This window comes from Podarcis cretensis (assembly GCF_951804945.1).
Source record: "Podarcis cretensis genome assembly, chromosome: 7".
Lineage (NCBI taxonomy): Eukaryota > Metazoa > Chordata > Lepidosauria > Squamata > Lacertidae > Podarcis > Podarcis cretensis.
This window is the reverse complement of record NC_137176.1, coordinates 786,653-808,162: the sequence shown is the minus strand read 5'-3', so window position 1 is coordinate 808,162 and position 21,510 is coordinate 786,653. Positions and strand designations below refer to the sequence as shown.

Below are 21,510 nucleotides of genomic sequence, written 5' to 3'. Positions count from 1 at the left end.
CTGGTTCACCTGTTTGGTCAGTACCAGAAGATGGAAGAATGAGGCAGTTTCAGGGGCGTTCTGTAGAAGCGCCTGGGGAGATGCACATTGACCAAGACTGTGGATGTATACTCACATGGTAAGGATTGTCTGGGTTAAAGGCTGGCTGGGTGTCTTGCTCAGAAGTCCGGGTAGCGTTAGACTGCTGTCTACGCTGCTGAGCCCGCTGGGTGGTTTGTGGCCTCGTATTCACCTCTTCAGCAGCAGCGTTGAGCTGATCCAGATCCAAGTTTGTCTGAGCTTGGCGTGCTTTCCGCATAGCTCCTCTCTTTCTTCTCTGCCCGACTGCAGACAGACATTGGGGTACATGACTCATTTAAATAGGTTCAGCTAAGTGCTGGTTGAAAGAACCTCTAAGCTAAAAGAGTTGAAATTCAATTACTTCTATTGTCCTGCAATGTATGAGTTCTTTACACAGGGTGCATCACACATAACAGCTGCATCTCTAAACAACAGATCAAGCGCCTCTGCACCACTGGGGAGGCTTGAGGGGCTCCAAATCCCGATGACAGCAGAAAAATAGTTTGTCATTTTTCTACACTAAAAAGCCCCAAATGTTGTAACCCTTCCTCATAGGGCCTATGTCACGAGACCTGTGCCTCTCAGAATAGGTGACGCTGGGCTGGATAGCCGAGGGCTGTGATTGAGTATAAGCCAGTAGACTGCCTTGTAATGAGTCTGGCTCTAGGATCTCCCTAGGCCTCCCCCAGAATGAAATTAATTTGGATGGGCAAAGATGGCTTAAGTCTAGGATTTAAAGGTTAAATAAATGTTACCTTTTGGATAGGATGGCCGAAGCCAGAATATCTGTAGATCTCCACAGAGCTCTAAAATTTTGGGACTCAGAAAATTATTGTTCTTTATGGGTTGACCTGCAGCGACCCAGATTAGTGAATTTTCAGCAAATTTAGCTGGCATAATTTCACCTTCCTGTAAAAGGAGAGTAAGAAAATAAACAAATCTGCTGTTAATTTGACTGACAAAGGGTATGGTATGTGTTGCATGTGAAATTGGGTGCTAATAGTCAAGGGTTCAGCAAAAAAAGAACATTTTGGGTTACTTTCATTCTTTCCAATTTCAGTTCCATTTGAGATTAGCTGTTACCAGGAGCCGGTCTTATTAGTTTTAAGGGAAAGAGTGAAATTGGTTTCGCTTTTTAAAAAAGACACTTTAAAACATTTTTAAAGGGTGTTTTATTGGCAGGATTATTAACTGTTTAGGGATCCATGGTGCCCTCAAGTGCCCTCAACATTGTGTGTTCTGACTGCAGTAATGATGAAGTTATTCAGTCATGCAAGATTTTGGGTGCCATCATAGTATCCTGCAGGTTGAAAAATCAATTTGCACACATCTCCGACCAAGAATCTTGCACACACTACATGGTTGTTCGTTATGTGCTTCTCTCACTCCCTGGAACAACTTGAATTACGAATTTTGTTTTTATGTCTAGAATTATGTACACTGTTTCTAGAAGACAAAAACCTCAGGACTCAGTGTTCACAAGGAGCTCAGTTCAGAACTGTGATGGAGATTAGGCTTTGCTTTGTAAATCAGTGGCAGCCCCTGCACTGCAAGCCAGCATGGTCCAGGCATATGGCAGACAGAAGCGTTAGGCTGAGATGATTCCCCCAGCCCCATGCCCAGTGCCAGGAAATCATTTCATCTGGCTATTAATCATCTCATGTGGATGAATGGGAGCTGGCCGGCAAGCGTAACCCACCTTGTGGATTAGGTACTTTTTTGCATTTCCTAAGAGGTCCAAGCTTGCCTCTCTTTCAGCAAGGGCAAGATCACCTTATAAGAATAAGATTTCAGGTGCTGAGAGATCCTGCTGGCTTGACTTCAATTCTGTGGCATGACGCTTAGATGGGGTGGCTCAGCAGGGCTGCCTCAAGTCATTTTGTTGGCACCCGCCTCTAAGGACCAGACAGAAGCCAATTGGACTAGTAGGTGGATCTTACCCCAATACTGCTGAAAGGAAAATACCATATTTTCCATAAGACGCACCTAGTTTTTAGAGGAGGAAAACAAAAAAAATATTCTGAACGAAACAGTGGATGTGTGATTTTTGTGGTTCATGCCAATGCAAAAATCCTGAGAATTCATGTGGATCCGTGCTTTGTAACCACGTTTTTGCGCCATTGCGGCCCCATGAAACAGTGGATGCGTGATTTTTTTTGGTGCAGACTGTAGCTATGGACATGCTATGTGATCTGATGGTGAATCTGGGGTGACCCAATGCAAAGATCCTGAGGATCCATGTGGATCCATGCTTTGTAACCACATTTTTGCGCCATTGCAGCCCCATGAAGCAGTGGATGCATGTTTTTTTTGGTGCAGGCTGTAGCCATGGACATGCTATGTGATCTGATGGTGAATTTGGGGTGACCCAATGTAAAATTCCTGAGGATCAATGGGATTTTACCTCCCCCCCCCCCAGGCAGCCTCTTTTATCTCCCTCCCGATCCCTTACCGATCAGCTGCTTCCTTTCAACACTCCCTTCCCTCTTGTTTGCCTTAGTGTCTTTTCCTTATCTGGAGCAGTTTTTTATTTTTTTTTGCTCCTCCTTTTCTTCTAATTTTTCTTCTCATTGCTTTAGTCTTCCTGTCTCCTCTCCTTGCAAGTTTGCTGTCTTTCCCTCCCCCCTCCCAGGCAGCCTCCTTTATCTCTAGCGTCCCTTATCTCGCTCCTGATTGACAAACAATCAGCTGCTTTGATGGCCTGGGAATCTGATTCAGAGGCTGAACCTGAAGAATCCTAGCCTGCACAGGAGTCCCTGCCTCCAGGGCCAGCTGAGCCAGGGCAGGGGCTTGAATCTGAAGGGCCCGCACCTGTGCCGGATCCTCAGGAGCAGACACCAGATGAATCCACTCTGGCTCCGGAGGTGATGGAGGACCCATTGCCTGCAGGTGCTCCTCTCCCAGCCCTGTCAGGGGAAGGTGAGGTTGCCTCTAGCCTCTGGGTCCAGTAACCCTCCAGCCTCTCCTGAGCGAATCACCTGTGGGCCAGGACCGCCCTAGGCCCCAGAGGAGATAAAGGCCAGTCAGCCCAGTCCCAGGTTGCAGGAGCAACATCGCTGGAAACCTGTTCCTGCCAGCACCCTGACCTGCTCTTCCGGAGTTCCTGACCACGCCCAGCTCCTTGCCTTGGACCCCACTTCGCCCTTGACAGACAGCCTCCCTACCCTCGATCCAGGACCAGACTCAGACCACGCCACATGGTAAACCCCCCCCCCCCCGGACCAGCACAGCTGCTTTGTTTCAACACCCACTTCCCTCTTTTTTTTTTTTTTTTTTAAAAAAAAGCATGATCTGCTTTTTGCCCCTGGGCAATTCAGCTCCAGGGACCACGCATTCGCTCCAAAAGACGCACAGACATTTCCCTTTACTTTTTGGGAAGAAAAAGTGTGTCTTATGGAGCAAAAAATACGGTACATTGCACAGCCCTTGAAGGCAGCAGGCTAGCACAGCAGATGCAAAGCTGGCGGCATGGCAGTCGTAGCTCTGTCCCCAGCCCTCAGCACCTGCTGCCTAAGGCAGTTGCCTCCTTCAGCTGTCCCTGTGACTCAAGCTGTCCCAAGAAACTCTCTATTTTCAAAGAAGAACTCAGGATAAAATTAAAGACAACCAGGTGCAGGGAAAGAGGCACTTTTGCTAGCCACTCTGGTGGGTGTTCTGGGTCCCACAGTTAAGGGAAGACCTTAATGGGAGCAAACACAACCTGGTGCTGGATTATAGTAGGCCACAATATTATTGATTACAGTGCAACAGGCTTGGCATCGCCACTGGACGATCACCCACATGAACAACTGCCACACTCTGCTGCCTTTGGACAACAGGTGTTGACCATTTGTTGAGGCTGACCATGGCATGAACTACCTCCTCTGGTCACTGGTAGGGGGCGCTGTGGTCCGTCAGCCTCTGTGCTGAGCCTCTGCACAGAAATCACTGGCCTCCAAGATCCTTGAAGGGGCGGGGTGAGAACTCCTGGGGCCACCAGCCGAAACACAGGGGCCAAAGGGGCAGCATACCCTCCAACATTTCTCACATGAAAGTTGGAGGGTATGCTGGTGTTTGAAAGCACAAATGCACATGATGGGTAATTCAGTCACCCTAACACCTTGACTCTGTTACTTTAGTGTTGCATTATGACAATTTTTGCACTTACAGCAAAAGAAAAGCACAGTATTATGTCCTAAATGTTTTAGTGCACATTTCATTGTAGTAGATATTGAATATAAAATGGCCAATTAAACTAGCATTTCCAAAAACCAGAAAGTGGTTTATCTCCAGTCTGAGGTAATTTGGTTTTCTGAAGTCCACGCCAACCCCACATCTATTCAGTTATTTTTATTTCTAAAAAGCTTTCAAAGATTATTATTATTATTATTATTTTAAAACGGCAATAGAAGGGGATAAAGACATTTTTTTAAAAAAAATATCACTAGCTAGAGAGTCTAGGAGCCTGTTACAAAATCAATAATGGCATTGTGCAAACAACTTGGCTAAATAAAATTGATCTAGTGTGTGGTACTTAAAGTGATCTCAGAGGGCAATCTGAATTTTATCCTCTGCTTCCATTTTAGTGTTTCTGCAGTGCAGCTACAGAATAGCAGCTCTCTTATGTAAAAAATATTTGGATTCCTTAAAGTTTCTAGTTCAATCAGTGCCATTTTCCAACACTTCTTCGAATATGAAAATGAAAAGACCTACAGGGTGCACTTCCAAATGAAGGCTTTCTTTAACTTGCACTGCAAGCTTTGGGTCAATATAATTGCTTTCACTGAACAAGACTTTTAATCAGAGCTATCATATTAGCTTAACAGTGGAACTGGAAGCTGTATCCAGTCCAAACCAAATCTTTCACAGTATCATAAAATGGATCTCTGGGGTAATTAAACCTAACCTCATATTCTGAGGAATGATTCACTAAAATTTTAACCATCCCTAAGCGGTGCATCCTAAAGAAACTTCTGACTACCCAGTTCCCTCAGTGTCAGTAAATAATTCCCCCTGCAACACTTCTCTCACATGCCTTCCATGCCAAAAGCTCTCTCATTTGCTCAGTCCCTCCCCCTGCAGTTTTCCTAAAATGTGATGCCTCAGACTGGCCCTCCAAGGACATCGTTAATGAAGGAGGCCATCTTCAGCCAGCTGGTTCTTGGCTCAACTAGGCTCATCTGAGGTCAAGTCCCCAACCCTGGCTCAGCCCAAGAAACACTTGCTTGGCTGGGGGCCCAGCCGATTGAACAGAGACCAAAAAGAGATGTTCTGGGGGTGCGATGCAGGTGGGACCAGGGCTTGGGCTGGGGCTCAGGTGGATCCTAAACCTGTTCAGCTTGGTCATGTAACCTGGCACAGAATTATTTTAAAGACTCTTATCCTGCTGAGAGGCTTGGGCAAAGCAGCAACAGAACTGGCAGGACTTCAGGGAGGAGGAAGAGGATCCTGGCAAGGGGTTCAGCTCAGAGTGGGTCACACGGGAGCAAGCTGGGGATGGGGAAGGAGAGGTTGGGATAGACAATACTCATGGGGTGACAGAGCATAATGAGGGTACAGAGACCAGTGCACAGGAAGCCGAGCAGTGGGACCCAGAGCCAGAGAGGCCCCCGTCCCCACAAACATGGCAGGGAAGATGTAGGGAACAGCAGGCGGGACAATCCAGGAAGCGGAGGCAGGCCAAGGCCTGCAGCCTAGTTCACTAGCTGGCCAGGTAGGGAAGGAGGTCTGCAATTTCTCAGCTGGGGCAAGCAGAGAGCAGGTGAGGGTCACTTGCCTCATCAAGCCCAGATGCTGCAATCAGCAGACACAGTGTCAGAAGGCAGCAGAGGGAGCTGCTGTGTCCACTCAACTGACCATGTTGAGGGATCTCGTTTGGGATTCACCTTGGACCTTCCTGGGTTTCTACTTCGAGATTGACTGCTGAACTTGGTTTACTTGGACTGACTCCATACTGTTTCCTGATCTTTGGACTTGGCTTGTGTGGATTGGCTTCTGGAGTTGAAACTTCATCTTGGCACACTGTCTGCCAGGTAGGCCAGGGGATTAGGACACAGCAGTCCCATTCTGCAGAGCGGGCTTTGGATCTGGTGTAAATTTATATGGGCTTCCCTTATACTGACTTGCTTCACAACAGCTTCTTTTGCATAGGATCAGAGCCAGCCTGCCCACTGCCATGCGTTTCTTCTTTCAGTGTTCAGGCCATGCCATACAGACACAGTCCTGCTGCTGGCAGGGATCAGCCTGCTTCCAAGGCAAACAAACCAAGGCACAGAGGAGGAGGGGGTTCAGGCTGCCTTGTGTGCCTGCCCAGTCCTGCCTGCTCTCAGGCAGAAGCCGAGAGGAACCAAGAGAACAGCTCAAGCCCCTCCTGTGCACCATTACATAAGTGGGGGGGGGGCAGAGCTGGCTCACCCATTAGTGAGGGTGAAGCAGCTGCTTCAGGCAGCAGACGCTCAAGAGAAAGCTCCCCACCTGCCCCACTTCTGCCACCTCTGGACACCATCTTGCCAAGTTTCAGCCAGAGGTGGGCATTCTGCAAGGCCTTGGTGCTTGTCTTCTCCACTCCAGTGGTGGGGAAACAAGCAGCAACACCTCATCCCAGAAGACCTCCCTCTCTCTGAAACTTGGCAAGAGGGAGGCGTTCTGGCAGCAGCAGAAGTGATGGTGGCTGGAGGGGGGGCAGGAGGCAGCAGTTTTCCGTTTTGCCTCAGGTGATGAAATGGGATGGGCCACCTCTAAGCACCAGTCCCAAGGATCCCTTGGCTGCTGCAGACTTTCACTGAGCACCTCTCCTGGAAGATGCTGCTGCTGAAGAAAGCCAGACCTAGCCTAAGTGGGGAGCAGCAGCAGCAGAGCTTAGCCAAAAAGTGAGGAGGTGGCAAGGCTGGGCTGCACCTTAAAGAGCAGCTGAAACCTCCCCAGCTGCTTTATGGGCCCCTTGGTGTTGCTGCTGCTTTCAGGAGGTTCTCTAGGGCCCCGCTCCACCTTCACACTTCCCATCACAAAGCCTTTCTCCTTCCCTTGCACTTGACAATCCTTCAAACATAGCTTTGCTGTCAGTGTAAGCATATTTTTGGTGACTACCTACCAGATCCAAAGAGATTCTCTCTTTGGTCATTGCACTGACTTCAGGGATGTGAGATTTAGCTTGGGCTTTAATGTAGCATTTTTCTCCTCCAGCAAAACGAATTCCACTTATGCCCTAGAAAAACAGACCTTGGTTATTAACATAAATGTTGAGGTGCCCACCCAACTGCTGCAAGATACAGAAGTGCTTTTAACATAAAACCGGGCCCCTTGGTTTACTGAGGAGCTCCGGAAAATGAAGCGGGATCTCAGACGGCTAGAGCGAGTATGGCGATGGACTCGTGACGGAGCCTCAAGAACATCTTATAGGACGCTTATGAAAGCCTATGAGATGGCTATGAAAGCTGCTAAGAAATCATACTTTGCAGCTTCCATTGCATCCACTAGCTCTCGCCCGGCACAACTTTTTAGAATAATTAGGTCAATAACGTCCTTAGGAGGACAACCAAATTTAAGCACAAATTCGACCCACAGCTGTGAGGCATTCGCGAGTTTTTTTGTGGAGAAAGTCCTATTGCTCCGCCGTGACTCCCTGCCAATTTAGATACAGTGACTGAACTGGAGGCCCCTCGACTGACTTCAGGTCCAGTGTTGGACCATTTCGATCGGATACTCCCTACTGATGTGGATAGATTCCTCCAAGTTGGTAGGCCCACCACCTGCCCCCTTGATCCGTGCCCGTCTTGGCTGATTAGGGAGTGTCCAGATGTTGCGCGGACCCCCCGGTTGAAGGAAGCAGTGGTGTGTCCACTCTTAAAAAAAAACTTCATTAGATCCCTTAGACCTATCCAATTACCACCCAGTTTCAAATCTTCCATACCTGGGTAAGGTAACTGAGAGAGCGGTTGCTGAACAGCTTGGTAGGTTTCTGGAGGAAACATCGGCATTAGATCCATTTCAGTCCGGTTTCCGTCCTGGTTTTGGGACAGAGACGGCTCTGGTTGCCCTAACAGATCATCTCCGTAGACAACTGGATTGAGGCGGGTCAGGACTGCTGATCCTTTTAGATTTGTCAGCAGCCTTTGACATGGTCGATCATGATCTTCTGGACCACCGCCTCGCAGACGTGGGGATACAGGGCATAGCCCGTAACTGGTTGTGCTCTTTTATCTCTGGTCGGGGACAGAGGGTGGCACTAGGGAGGGAAATGTCGTCGCGCCACTCCTTGGTGTGTGGAGTGCCGCAGGGCGCAATTCTCTCCCCGATGCTTTTTAACATCTTTATGCGCCCCCTTGCCCAGATTATCCGGAGCTTTGGGCTGGGCTGTCACCAATATGCTGATGACACTCAGCTCTATCTGCTGATGGATGGCCACACCGACTCGACCCCGAACACACTGACCAGATGCTTGGAAGCTGTGGCTGGATGGTTTCGTGGGAGCCGATTGAAACTAAATCCTTCGAAGACAGAGGTCCTATGGCTAGGTCGGGATGGCATGGGGATGAGGGACCAACTCCCTTCTCTTGCGGGGGCCCAATTAGTGCCATTGCCTTCCGTTAAGAGTTTGGGTGTAATCCTTGACGCCTCCATGGCGTCAGGTTACAGCAACAGCCAAGGCGACATTTTTCCACCTTCGCCGCATCAAGCAGTTGGTCCCTTACCTTTCCCGCCCTGACTTGGCCACAGTGATCCATGCGACGGTCATCTCCAGGCTTGACTACTGTAATTCGCTCTACGCGGGGCTGCCCTTGAAGCTGTCCCAAAAACTCAGGGTCAGATTTAAGGTGCTGCTTTTGACCTTTAAAGCCCTTCACGGCCTAGGACCCTTGTACCTACGGGACCGCCTCTCCCGGTATGCCCCACGGAGAGCCTCAAGGTCCATAAATAACAACACTGTAGTGGTCCCGGGCCCTAAGGAAGTTAGATTGGCTTCGACCAGAGCCAGGGCCTTTTCAACTCTGGCTCCGGCCTGGTGGAACGCTCTGCCTCATGAGACAAGGGCCCTGCAGGATCTGATTTCTTTCCGCAGGGCCTGTAAGACAGAGTTGTTCCGCCTGGCCTTTGGCTTGGAGCCAATTTGATTCCCTCCCTCCCTCTCTCTCTCTCCCCTTTTTTTCCCTTTTCCTTCTCCTCCTGCGATGAGGCTACATTTTAATATTTTAATGTTCCATTATTTTAATGTTGTATTTTAATTTTGTTTTTAAGTTTGTAATCATTCATCTTGTTTTTATTATTGCTTGTAAGCCGCTCTGAGCCCGGCCTTGGCTGGGGAGGGCAGGGTATAAATAAAAAATTATTATTATTATTATTATTATTATTATTATTATTATTATTATTATTATTATAAAATGCTTTGCTTCCCACTAAAAAAGACCCAAAGTTATTCACTACCAAGTAAAAAGTACAGTAATAAAATAATATTTAAAAAGATTTAACAATGCAATTATATCACTGGTACTCTCAAATGACCAGGAAAATGAAGAATTCCCAGGAACCAAAATATTGATAAGGGAGGTCTCCCTGGAGCTAGCATTCCACAAACAGTCGGCTATTTCAGAGAAGGCATTTCCTCTCAACATATGTAGAAGGGCCTCAGGGTCTGGGAAAGTTCATAAGTTCATTAGTTACAGGCTTACTGAGTTGTATACAGTTAAAACCAGCAGCTTGAATTGGGCAAATTGACAGTTACTGCAGTCAGACCAGAACCAGTGTTGTCAGGGGCTCAGGAGCAGAAGCACAGGGAAGAGGGGAGATGGAGAGCGAAGGGGAAGAATCTGAGGGCAGCGTAGAAGAAGATGACAGTGGCCCGAGAGATTCCATGAGCCTCTCCAGCGAATTGGAAGATTCACAGAAGGGGGCGCCAGTGGCCAGGGCAAGGGGATTCCCAAGGGGGACACTCCAGGAGCAAGGGGCCAGCAGGGACTCCCAGAGTAGCAGTTGGAAATCAGGACCAGCTTCCCCACCAGAGCATAGTGGGGGGGAAGAGTCCCAGGTATCGAGGGCAGAGGATTCCACACCAGGGAGTGAAGATAAGTCAGGGCTGGCCACGCCTCCGTCGGAGAGCCAGACAACGGAGGGGAGGTCAGATCCGGGCAGTATCCCGGAAGAGGGAAGCAGTGACAGAAGCAGTGTGACGGTCAGGAGGAAGGTCACTGGGTTGGCACGAGAGGCAAGTTCAAATGTACAGCAGAGAATGAGGATTGGGAACCGGGTCCTAAAGCCCGCCGGAGACAGGGGGAGGAGTCAGCCGACTCAGCGTCGGAAGAGTCCAGAAAGGGGAAAGCCCCGGCGGGCAGGAGGACCCAGAGGAGGAGAGAACAACGGAAAAGGTGGAGCAGGGCTAGGATCTTAAACTGGTGTCAGAGGGGAGGAGATTCAGACGGGACTTCGCCGGTCTAGGGTTTAAGACGTAGGGCTGCGCGCTGCGGCTTTGGAATGGAAGTTGAACTTCAATAAAGACTTTTGTACATAACGACGATCGGGCGTTGGTCCTCTGTGAGCTGGGACCTAGGGGCAGCTCTGACAGTAAGTCCCATCTCCATAAACCTTCGCAGCGTGAGTTGAAGCGGTGAAGGGCGAAGCTTGGTGCTTTGCGAGCTCACGAAGATCGGGAAGGATGAGTACGGATGAAAGAATGGCAGCCTTGCAAGAAGCAGTCACAAGGCTCAACATGGAAATAGCAGCATCCAGAAAGAGGGAGGATGAAGCAGCCACCGCCTGCCAGGATCTGCAGACCAGGTTGGAAATGCTGATCAAACAGGGGTTGCCGGGTGCCAGACCGGAGGGAATTGGTCTCGGTAAGAGGGGGGGCAGCCTCGTGTCCCATTTCGACGGGAGCCTGCAGCAGTATCCTAGTTTCAAAGCAGACCTGGTTTTTGCGCTCAAGTTGCTGCAAAAGGACTTTAGAGATGAGCAGGAGAAAGTGGGCTTCATACTAACTCATCTCCATGGGGAAGCAAAGGCATGGCTGCGCAATCTGTGGCGCAATAATGACCCAGCCCTCCAAAATGCAGATGCCTTTATTAAAGCGATGGATGCTTGTTTTCTATCGGCTGTGGATGTGGATGTGGCCAGAAGGGAGATCCATGGACTGAAACAAGGCAAAGCCACTGTACGGCAATATCACTCCCACTTTTTTGCATTGGTCAACGCGCTGGGATGGGAAAAGAACTCAGCCGCCGTCAGGGACCTGTTCTGGGAGGGGCTGAATGGGGCTGTGAAAGATGAAATTGTGAGGGGGGAGAGACCCCAGAGCACTGAGGAAGTCGTCCAGAGAGCGCTGGCGATTGGAGTGAGGCTGGAAGAACGTCCTTGGAGCAAGGATGAAGGGCGTTGGGGACGCACGCCAGCTAGATCACCTCCTTTCTTTCCCAGAGAGACAGCGCGCACCCAGTCCACGCCTCCACTGGGAGGGGGAGAGGAGCCGATGGAGATAGGTGGTGCCAGGGCTCAGACAGCCACCAGAGCCCCAACACCGGGAGCAGTCAAAGCAAAGGCTCCTAGAGGGAACAGGAAGTGTTACATCTGCGACAGTGCTCAGCATATGGCGAAAGAGTGTCCCCAGAGGATCCACAAGCACACTGCAGCCTCAGCAACAGTAAAGGAAGCAGTGCAGCAGGGGGAACCACTGCAGGGAAACGACAGAGTCTGGCTGGAGACAGAGGCACTGGGGCCCAGTCAGACGAGTCAGTGAAGCAGTCCCCAGGGATCTTACGGCCCACAGACCCCCTCCCGCCCAATACAATGGTGCAACTCACTGCATCGATCCAGCTACCCAATGGACTAACCATGGAAGTTCCTATCACTATTGATTCTGGTAGTAATGCAGACTTTGTAGGAGTGGACTTCATCAAGCAACATCGCATAGCACTCCTACCAGCCACGATGCCCCTGCACTTTGTCACGGTTGATGGCAGAGAGCTACTGGGAGGACAGGTGGTACAGCAAACGCCGCCAATAGTGATGCAGATTGCAAATCACCGCGAAGTCATCAGCTTCAACGTCACTCATCTGTCAGACACACCCATAGTATTGGGCATGAGTTGGCTGCACAGGCACAGCCCGGCATTAGCATGGTACCAGCGTCAATTGACCTTCTGCTCATCCTACTGCGCAGAACACTGCATCCTGACTAGCCAGGAGGATGAGGGGCAAGAGGATGGGTCGCAGCTACACTTGGGCATGCTGCAAGCGGTACCCGACAAGTACAAAGGGTTTTTGGAGGTCTTCTGCGAGAAGGAAGCGGACAAGCTGCCCCCCCACAGACCGTACGACTGCAAAATTGACCTCCTGCCGGGGGCGACGCTGCCGACTGGAAAACTGTATTCCATGTCTGAAGACGAACTGCAAGAGCTCAGGGAGTTCATAGATCACAACTTGAAGCGGGGATTCATCCAAGAATCCAAAGCAGTGGGGGGCAGTCCTGTGTTCTTCGTGAAGAAAAAAGACACGCCCCAAAAGAGGCTTGTAGTTGATTATAGGGTCATAAATTCGAGGACAAAGCCCACGGCATTCCCCATGCCCAAAATCGACGACCTGCTCGCGACGGTGAGGAAGGGACGCATCTTCACCAAGCTGGATCTACGAGGGGCGTACAATCTTATACGCATGCGGGAGGGCGATGAGTGGAAGACGGCCATGTTTACGCCCCTAGGCACCTACGAATATAGAGTTATGCCATTTGGTTTACAAAATGGCTCCCACTGCTTCCAAGCCTTCATGCATCACGTGTTAGCGGGACTCCTCTACAAGAAGTGCGTCTGCTTCCCGGACAACATCCTGATCTTCTCGGAATCGCAGGAGGCTCACGAGAGGGACGTCAAGGAGGTTCTGCAGAGACTGCGGGAGCACAGGCTTTACGCCAAGCTGGAGAAGTGCCAGTTCGACATGACGGAGGTGGATTTCCTGGGCTACAAACTGTCCGACAAGGGACTGCCCATGGACAGTGCCAAGGTCCGCTCAGTGTTGGACTGGAAGAGCCCGCGCAATCGGAAGGAGGTCCAGAAGTTTGTCGGCTTTGCCAACTTTTACCGCAAGTTTATCAAGGGGTTCGCTATGCAGACGGCGGCCATCACGGACACCCTCAGCTCCAAGAAGAAGAATTTTATCTGGACAGAGCAGGCGGAGCAGTCCTTTCAAAAACTCAAGCGTCTCTTCGCGTCCGAAGAACAGCTGCTACATGTGAACCCCAGCAAACCCATGAGGGTTGAAACAGATGCCTCAGACAGAGCCGTGGGGGCGGTCCTGTTGCAGCAAGATCCGCAAGGGGACTGGAGGCCGTGCGCTTTCTACTCCAGGAAACTCAGCAAGTCGGAGCAGAACTACACCATCTGGGACAGGGAGTTGCTAGCCATCCATGCAGCCTTCAAGGCGTGGCGGCACTTCCTCATCGGAGCCAAACACACAGTGCAGGTTTGCACGGACCATAAGAACCTGGAGTACTGGCGCACGGCGTGGTTCCTGAACCAGAGACACATCCGCTGGGCGGAGTTCTTTGCGGATTTCGACTTCAGGATAGAGTATATCCCGGGAGACAACAACATCATGGCTGATGCGCTATCCAGGAAGCCGCAGTATCTCGAGGAAGCGGCACCGGTGGCGGCCAAACACATTTTCGCACCTAGAGCGTGGGCATGCGCTTCGGCCACCGTGGACCTGGAAGCGGTACGTCGCGCGCTGCAAACAGATTCCTTCGCATGATCCAAGATGGAGGAAGTGCGAAGTGGCATGGCGAAGGACGACGAGTTCCAGATACGCGACGGCCTACTCCTCTGCAAAGGGGCCATCTACGTACCGGGAGACGACCTCCACGCGAGAGTACTACAACAGTTGCACGACGCACCCAGCGCCGGACATTTCAGCACGGACAAGACGGTGGAATTAGTAGCCAGAGACTTTTGGTGGCCCAAGATGCGGGGAGAAGTCGCGGATTACGTCACTAGGTGCGACACTTGCCAAAGGGCCAAGCCAGTGCACAGACCGCCGGCGGGACTGTTGGAACCGCTACAGACCCCGCTCGAACCGTGGGAGAGGGTGGCACTGGACTTTATCACTGATCTGCCCAGCTCGAGGGGCAAAACAGCAGTGCTCGTGGTAGTAGACTTGTTCACCAAGATGGCCCACTTCATTCCTTGCGTGAAGGTGGCCACAGCGGAGCAGACCGCCAAGCTGTTCATAGACCACGTGTTCAAGTGCACGGACTACCGCGGTCTATCCTGTCCGACCGGGGGCGCCAGTTCATCTCGAGCTTCTGGCAGAAGCTGATGGGCATCCTAAACGTTAAGGTCAACCTAGCGTCGGCAAGACACCCGCAGACCAACGGACAAGCGGAGAGGGTCAACGCCATCATGCAGCAGTACCTGAGATGCTACGCGAATCAGCAGCCCTCGACCTGGGTGGACTACCTACCTCTAGCCGAGTTTGCCTACAACAACACGAAACACGTGTCCACGGGGGTGACACCTTTCTTCGCCAACAATGGACGGCATCCCAGAACCTTCCCGGGATTGGAGAAAGTGGGGGAGGGGGAGCCACAGGGAGCAGAGGCCTTGGCAGCGGAGTTACAGGAGGTCCACGAGCAACTCCGACGGCAGTTAGAGCTAGCAAAACACGCCTACAAAATGCAGGCAGACAGGCACAGGAGAGTTGGGGAGGACATACGGGTAGGGGACTGGGTCTGGTTAGCAGCCCAGGCAGTGCCGGCCAGATCGTTAGCTAAGAAGAAGCTCGGACACAAGCAGCTAGGCCCTTACCAAGTCGAGGCACAGATCAACCCAGTAGCCTTCCGGTTGACACTCCCGGAGGGTTCCAGAATGCATCTGGTCTTTCATAGATCAGTGCTCACACCCTACAAGGCACCCCACAGGTTTCAGGCGCCAGGGACAGCACCAGGCCCGCTTAGCGAGGCGCCCACGAAGGGGGGGTCACCGAGAGCAGAGCCACTCAACGAGGTCACAGAGATTTTAGACTCGAGATGGGGGGAAGAGGGGGTTGAATATCTCCTCGCCAGGGAAGGTACCCCGGCCAGCGCCAACAGGTGGGTACCGTACTATGCCATGGAGGAGCACTACCTCAAAGACGAGTTCCATGCACTCTTCCCACACAGACCTATGCCGGCAGATTATTTCGACGAATATCTTTTCACACCCACACTTTCAGCCAGCACGTTTCAGGGGTTCTCATCAGATGAGGAACCAGCACCCGACACACGCTCCCCGGAGGGATCACCCTCAGGGTCTGTTACAGACCGCTCTTATTGGTGGGACGATCAACCGGAGGTGGGGTGGAGCAGGGAACTGCTGAAGGGGCCTTGGCAGGCAGCATCCCCCGAGGCGACCGGGGGGGAGACGGACATGGACGTGTTGGGGGAGGATCCTGGGTTCGAGCACAGCTGCAGAGAGATGGAAGCAGAGGAGTTCGACGTCGACGAGCCCATTCAGGACTGGCCGGACCCAGCCGGCCAGCTGCACACCAGAGGGGAAGGACTGTATCCCGCACTCACCCCCACAACACTGGAGCACCTGGAACCCGCATCCGAAGAGGGGGAGGGGGGAAGGGGGGGCTTCGAGGGGGGGATGGATGTGAGGGGCTCAGGAGCAGAAGCACAGGGAAGAGGGGAGATGGAGAGCGAAGGGGAAGAATCTGAGGGCAGCGTAGAAGAAGATGACAGTGGCCCGAGAGATTCCATGAGCCTCTCCAGCGAATTGGAAGATTCACAGAAGGGGGCGCCAGTGGCCAGGGCAAGGGGATTCCCAAGGGGGACACTCCAGGAGCAAGGGGCCAGCAGGGACTCCCAGAGTAGCAGTTGGAAATCAGGACCAGCTTCCCCACCAGAGCATAGTGGGGGGGAAGAGTCCCAGGTATCGAGGGCAGAGGATTCCACACCAGGGAGTGAAGATAAGTCAGGGCTGGCCACGCCTCCGTCGGAGAGCCAGACAACGGAGGGGAGGTCAGATCCGGGCAGTATCCTGGAAGAGGGAAGCAGTGACAGAAGCAGTGTGACGGTCAGGAGGAAGGTCACTGGGTTGGCGCGAGAGGCAAGTTCAAATGTACAGGAGCGCGGGACAGCAGAGAATGAGGATTGGGAACCGGGTCCTAAAGCCCGCCGGAGACAGGGGGAGGAGTCAGCCGACTCAGCGTCGGAAGAGTCCAGAAAGGGGAAAGCCCCGGCGGGCAGGAGGACCCAGAGGAGGAGAGAACAACGGAAAAGGTGGAGCAGGGCTAGGATCTTAAACTGGTGTCAGAGGGGAGGAGATTCAGACGGGACTTCGCCGGTCTAGGGTTTAAGACGTAGGGCTGCGCGCTGCGGCTTTGGAATGGAAGTTGAACTTCAATAAAGACTTTTGTACATAACAACGATCGGGCGTTGGTCCTCTGTGAGCTGGGACCTAGGGGCAGCTCTGACAAGTGTTATATGTTCACACATTCTTGTCCCAGTTAACATTCAAGCAGCCACATTTTCCACTAGCTGTAGTTTCCAAACCATCTTCAAAGGCAGTCCCGCATACAACACATTGCAGTAGCCTAACCTGGAGGTTATCAGAGCAAAGACAATTAAAGCTGGCTATTCCCATCTAGATAGGGCTGCAGTTGGGCTTCCAGCGCAAGCTGGTAGAAGGCCCTCAGTGCCACTAAGGCCACTTGTGTCTCCAGTGACAGGACTGGATCCAGGAGTAGCTCCAAGCTGTGAACCTGCTTCTTCCAAGGGAGTGTAACCCTATCCAGAACTAATCTTGCTCATCTGGGCACAGGAACCACCCCCTCGAAATGTCTTAAGTCTAGGCTGGATTGAGCATCCGTTTGTTGGTTCTCATCCAGTCCATTAGCAAGGTCAGGCACTGTTCCAGCCCAGCAGTGCCCTGTTCTCCCTGCTCGCAGTCTTCACAGAAGGATTCCATGGTCAGTGGTATCATAGGCCATTGAGAGGCCAAGGAGAATAATCAGAGATGCTTTTACATCCCCCCCTTCAGCATTTTTGATGAACTGCTCAGAGGTTCTATTCACAATCAAGTGGTATATAATTTTTGTTAAATGATTTTTTAAAATTCTGTACATGGCAGCCAAGGTGGTCTCAGTAAAAAAACTAGGCTTGGACCCCAACTGAAATAAACACTGAGCCTAATAAATAATTTCCATGTTCTCTTCTTCCCCCGCCCGCTGCTGCCTTGGTGCTTTCACTCCAAATGCATACTGAGGGGAGTGTGACTGGCTTGCCAGCCCTGGGAGCCAAGCTGAGAGGGTGCCGCAACAATGACTTAGAATGGAAGGCAAGAGGTGGAGAGGTGTGTGTGTCAAATTTTGGAATCATACAGGGCACTGCTGAAATTTGAAAGCCCAAAGTTCACCATTCCTTCTTGGGATACGCCCCCCCCAAAAAAAAACACCTTCAGCCAACCATACTTACAATCTGAAAATCATGAACTTCAATAGCCTCTTCCTCACCACTTCCAGTTTTAAAGGTTTCCAGGTTGTTCCCAGCATCTATTTCCATTGACACCTCTTGTGCCTTCCCGTTAATACTCATCATGTAATGGACATTGTAGACCTGGGATTGAAAAAGGGGGAAAAGATGATGACTTTGGTAGAAACCTATCTAACTAGATCTGGTATCAAAGACTACAGGTTAGACGTTCTATAAGATCTCAGCATCCATGCTGATGCTGGCATACCTAGGATGGCTCTCAAAATGTTATCGTCCCAAAATTCATGGTGGGTCAAATCCTCACTTGCTATTCTTATCTGCACTGAGAGATGGTGATTTGAATGTGAAGGGGTTTTCTTTGGCTTCATTGTCATGGTCAGATCCTGGTGAGGTTTAGATAGCCAGTTACCATTTCATCTGCGAGAAAGATCACTCTGCCTGCTTTCCGGCCATTAGAATGGTTCACCCCTAGATGCTGATGAAATCCAAGGGCCAAGAAGTTTCCAGGAGGCAAGGCAGGCCCTCTTGTTGAAGTCTTAATCATGCTATGGTATATGCAGATTACTACCAACTTCTATGACCTTAAAATGTTTTCCAGAGTTAAGAAAGGCAATGTTCAGTTACAGTAAAGCTAAAAAAGTTAAATTCAAGGCTGACAGAAACCTTCTATGGTCCTTGATACCCAGTTGCATGTAAGTGATGTCTTGGTGCACCCTCTGGGATCTTTTATGACTTGGGCACTTGCCCAAGGTTTAGGGCAAAGGCTTAGGGTTGCGGGAAACCATTATGGAATGGATGGAGTCTCTTCCTTGCACGAGGATTGCCTTCTCCAACCTGGTATCCTCCAGGTGTTTTGGACTAAAACTCCCAATATTGGGAGTGAAGGCAGCTGTAGTCCTAAATATCTACAAGGCATGATGTCAGAGCTGCCCAAGGTCCCAGCTCACAAAGGACCAACGCCAGTTCTTGCTATATACAAAAGTCTTTATTAAGGTTCAGTTTCCATTTCAAAGCCGCGGCGTGCAGCTCTACGTCCCAACCCTAGACCGCTGAAGCTCCATCTGAATCTCCTCCCCCTCGACACCAGTTCAAGACCCTAGCCTTGCTCCACCTCCTCCTCTGCTCCTTTCTCCTCTGGGTCCTTCTACCCGCTGGGGTGTCGCCCTTTCTGGACTCTTCTGATGCTGATTCCCCGGATTCTTCCCCCTGCTTCCGGCGTGCTTTAGGACCTGGCTCCCAATCTGAGCTCCCTGCTGTCCCGCGCGCCTGTACATTTGAACTTGGCGCGCGCGCCCAGCCAGCAATCTTCCTCCTGACCGTTACACTGCTCCTGTCACTGCTTCCCCCTTCGGGGGGGCTAGCTGGGTCTGACTTCCCCCCGTTCCCTCACTCCGCGATAGGGGCGTGGTCAGCCCTGACTCATCTTCTCTCCCCACTGGAGGGGAAGCCGGCCCTGACACGTGGGACTCTTCCCCCCCCCCCGCTACGCTCTGGTGGGGAAGCTGGTCCCGATCTCCAGCTGCTGCTTTGGGAGTCGCCGCTGGCCCCTTGCTTCTGGTGCGTCCCTCCCGGGACCCCCCTTGCCCTGGCCATCGGTGCCCCCTTCTGGGAATCTTCCGAATCGCTGGAGAAGCTCATGGAATCTCTCGGCCCACTGTCATATTCTCCTACGCTGCCCTCGGATTGTTCCCCTTCGCTCTCCGCCTCCTCTCTCCCCTGTGCCTCTGCTCCCGATCCCCTGACACATGATGTTGGGGAAGGCTGTCCATGTGCAAGTAAAAGGCTCCATCCACCCCATAATGGTTTTCTGCAATGTGGCACAAAATTATATTTTGTGACTGATGCCCAGGAAGCAGTCTCAAAACTGCAATTCTCAACATTCCAAGTGTGCAAACTGTCCAAGAAGATTGGTACTCCCTGATACTGGGCTGTATCTTCTTAAAAAAAACCTATCTTTGGACCTGGCCAAAATGGCCAACTATCGCCCAGTTTCAAATCTTCCATTCTTGGGCAAGGTGATTGAGTGGGTGGTTGCTGAACAACTATAGGCTTGCCTGGAGGATGCGGACCATTTGGATCCCTTCCAATTCAGGCCTCACCATGGGACTGAAACTGCCTTGGTCACGCTGGTCGGTGATCTCTGGTGGGCTAGGGACAAAGGTGAATGCTGTTTCCTAGTTCTGTTGGATCTCTCAGCGGACTTTGATACCACTGACCATGACATCCTTCTGGACCGTCTAGAGGGGCTGGGAGCTGGGGAACTGTTATACAGCGGTTCCGCTCCTTCTTCCTGGGCCGTGTCCAGAAAGTGGTGGTGGAGGATGAGTGTTCAGACCCCTGGGATCTCACTTGTGGGGTGCCTCAGGGTTCTGTCCTCTCCCCCATGCTTTTCAGCATCTACATGCAGCCGCTGGGAGAGATCATCAGGGGGTTTGGGCTGGGTGTTCATCAGTATGCGGATGATACCCAGTTCTAACTCTCTTTCAGATCAGAACCAGTGAAGGCAGTGTCCTGTGTGAGTGTCTGGAGGCGGTTGGAAGATGGATGGCGGCTAACAGATGGAGGCTGAATCCTGACAAGACAGAAATACTGTTTTTGTGGGACAGGGGATGGGCAGGTGTGGAGGACTCCCTGGTCCTGAATGGGGTAACTGTGCCCCTGAAGGACCAGGTGCGTAGCCTGGGAGTCATTTTGGACTCACAGCTGTCCATGGAGGCGCAGGTCAATTCTGTTTCCAGGGCAGCTGTCTACCAGCTCTATCTGGTATGCAGGCTGAGACCCTATCTGCCTGCGAACTGTCTCACCAGAGTGGTGCATGCTCTAGTTATCTCCCGCTTGGACTACTGCAATATGCTCTATGTGAAGGTGACCCAGAAACTACAACTAATTCAGAATGCGGTAGCTAGACTGGTGACTGGGAGCAGTCGCAGAGACCACATAACACCTGTCCTGAAAGACCTGCATTGGCTCCCAGTACATTTCCGAGCACAATTCAAAGTGTTGGTGCTGACCTTTAAAGCCCTAAATGGCCTTGGCCCAGTATACCTGAAGGAGCGTCTCCACCCCCATCGTTCAACCCAGACACTGAGGTCCAGTGCCGAGGGACTTCTGGCGGTCCCCTCACTGCAAAAAGTGAGGTTAGAGGGAACCAGGCAGAGGGCCTTCTCGGTAGTGGCACCTGCCCTGTGGAACGCCCACCCATCATATGTCAAGGAAATATCTGACTTTTAGAAGACATCTGAAGGCAGCCCTGTTTAGGGAAGTTTTTAATGTTTGATGTTTTATTGTGTTTTTAATATTTGTTGGAAGCCGCCCAGAGTGGCTGGGGAGGCCCGGCCGAATGGGCAGTGTATAAGTAATAAACTACTTCTACTACTACTACTACTACCACTATTATTAATCTAAACTCTACAGCCAGAAGAATAACCCCCCAACCCACGTGCCATGTTTGAGGGGAAATGTTGTTTAAAAGAACTCGTTCTGGGACTCTGTTTCAGTTTTAGTGCTTTTAAAACATTAACTGATAAGAAAGGGTTAAAGCAGCACATCTAAATAGCAAAGTTTGCCATTATGAACATGGCACAAAGCCAATGCAATTCTGGGCTGCATCAATAAGAGTATTGCATCTAGATCAAGGGATGTAATAGTGCCACTGTATTCTGCTCTGGTCAGACCTCACCTGGAGTACTGTGTCCAGTTCTGGGCACCACAGTTCAAGAAGGACACTGACAAACTGGAACGTGTCCAGAGGAGGGCAACCAAAATGGTCAAAGGCCTGGAAACGATGCCTTATGAGGAACGGCTAAGGGAGCTGGGCATGTTTAGCCTGGAGAAGAGGAGGTTAAGGGGTGATATGATAGCCATGTTCAAATATATAAAAGGATGTCACATAGAGGAGGGAAAAAGGTTGTTTTGTGCTGCTCTAGAGAAGCGGACACGGAGCAATGGTTCCAAACTACAAGAAAGAAGATTCCACCTAAACATTAGGAAGAACTTCCTGACAGTAAGAGCTGTTCGACAGT

General features: G+C 51.2%; 1 protein-coding gene across 2 annotated transcripts in view; it reads right to left on the bottom strand.

The window, feature by feature from the left end:
* Window positions 1-21,510, bottom strand: part of CNMD (chondromodulin) — a 43,044-nt gene that overhangs the window by 6,117 nt on the left and 15,417 nt on the right. For both annotated transcript variants that reach the window (XM_079983635.1, XM_079983636.1), the window contains exons 3-6: window positions 17,471-17,611; window positions 7,130-7,243; window positions 816-969; window positions 116-324 (exon numbers count right to left, since the gene is read on the bottom strand). In XM_079983635.1, coding sequence (XP_079839761.1) covers window positions 116-324; window positions 816-969; window positions 7,130-7,243; window positions 17,471-17,611 — 618 coding nt within the window. The remainder of the gene's footprint in view (window positions 1-115; window positions 325-815; window positions 970-7,129; window positions 7,244-17,470; window positions 17,612-21,510) is intronic.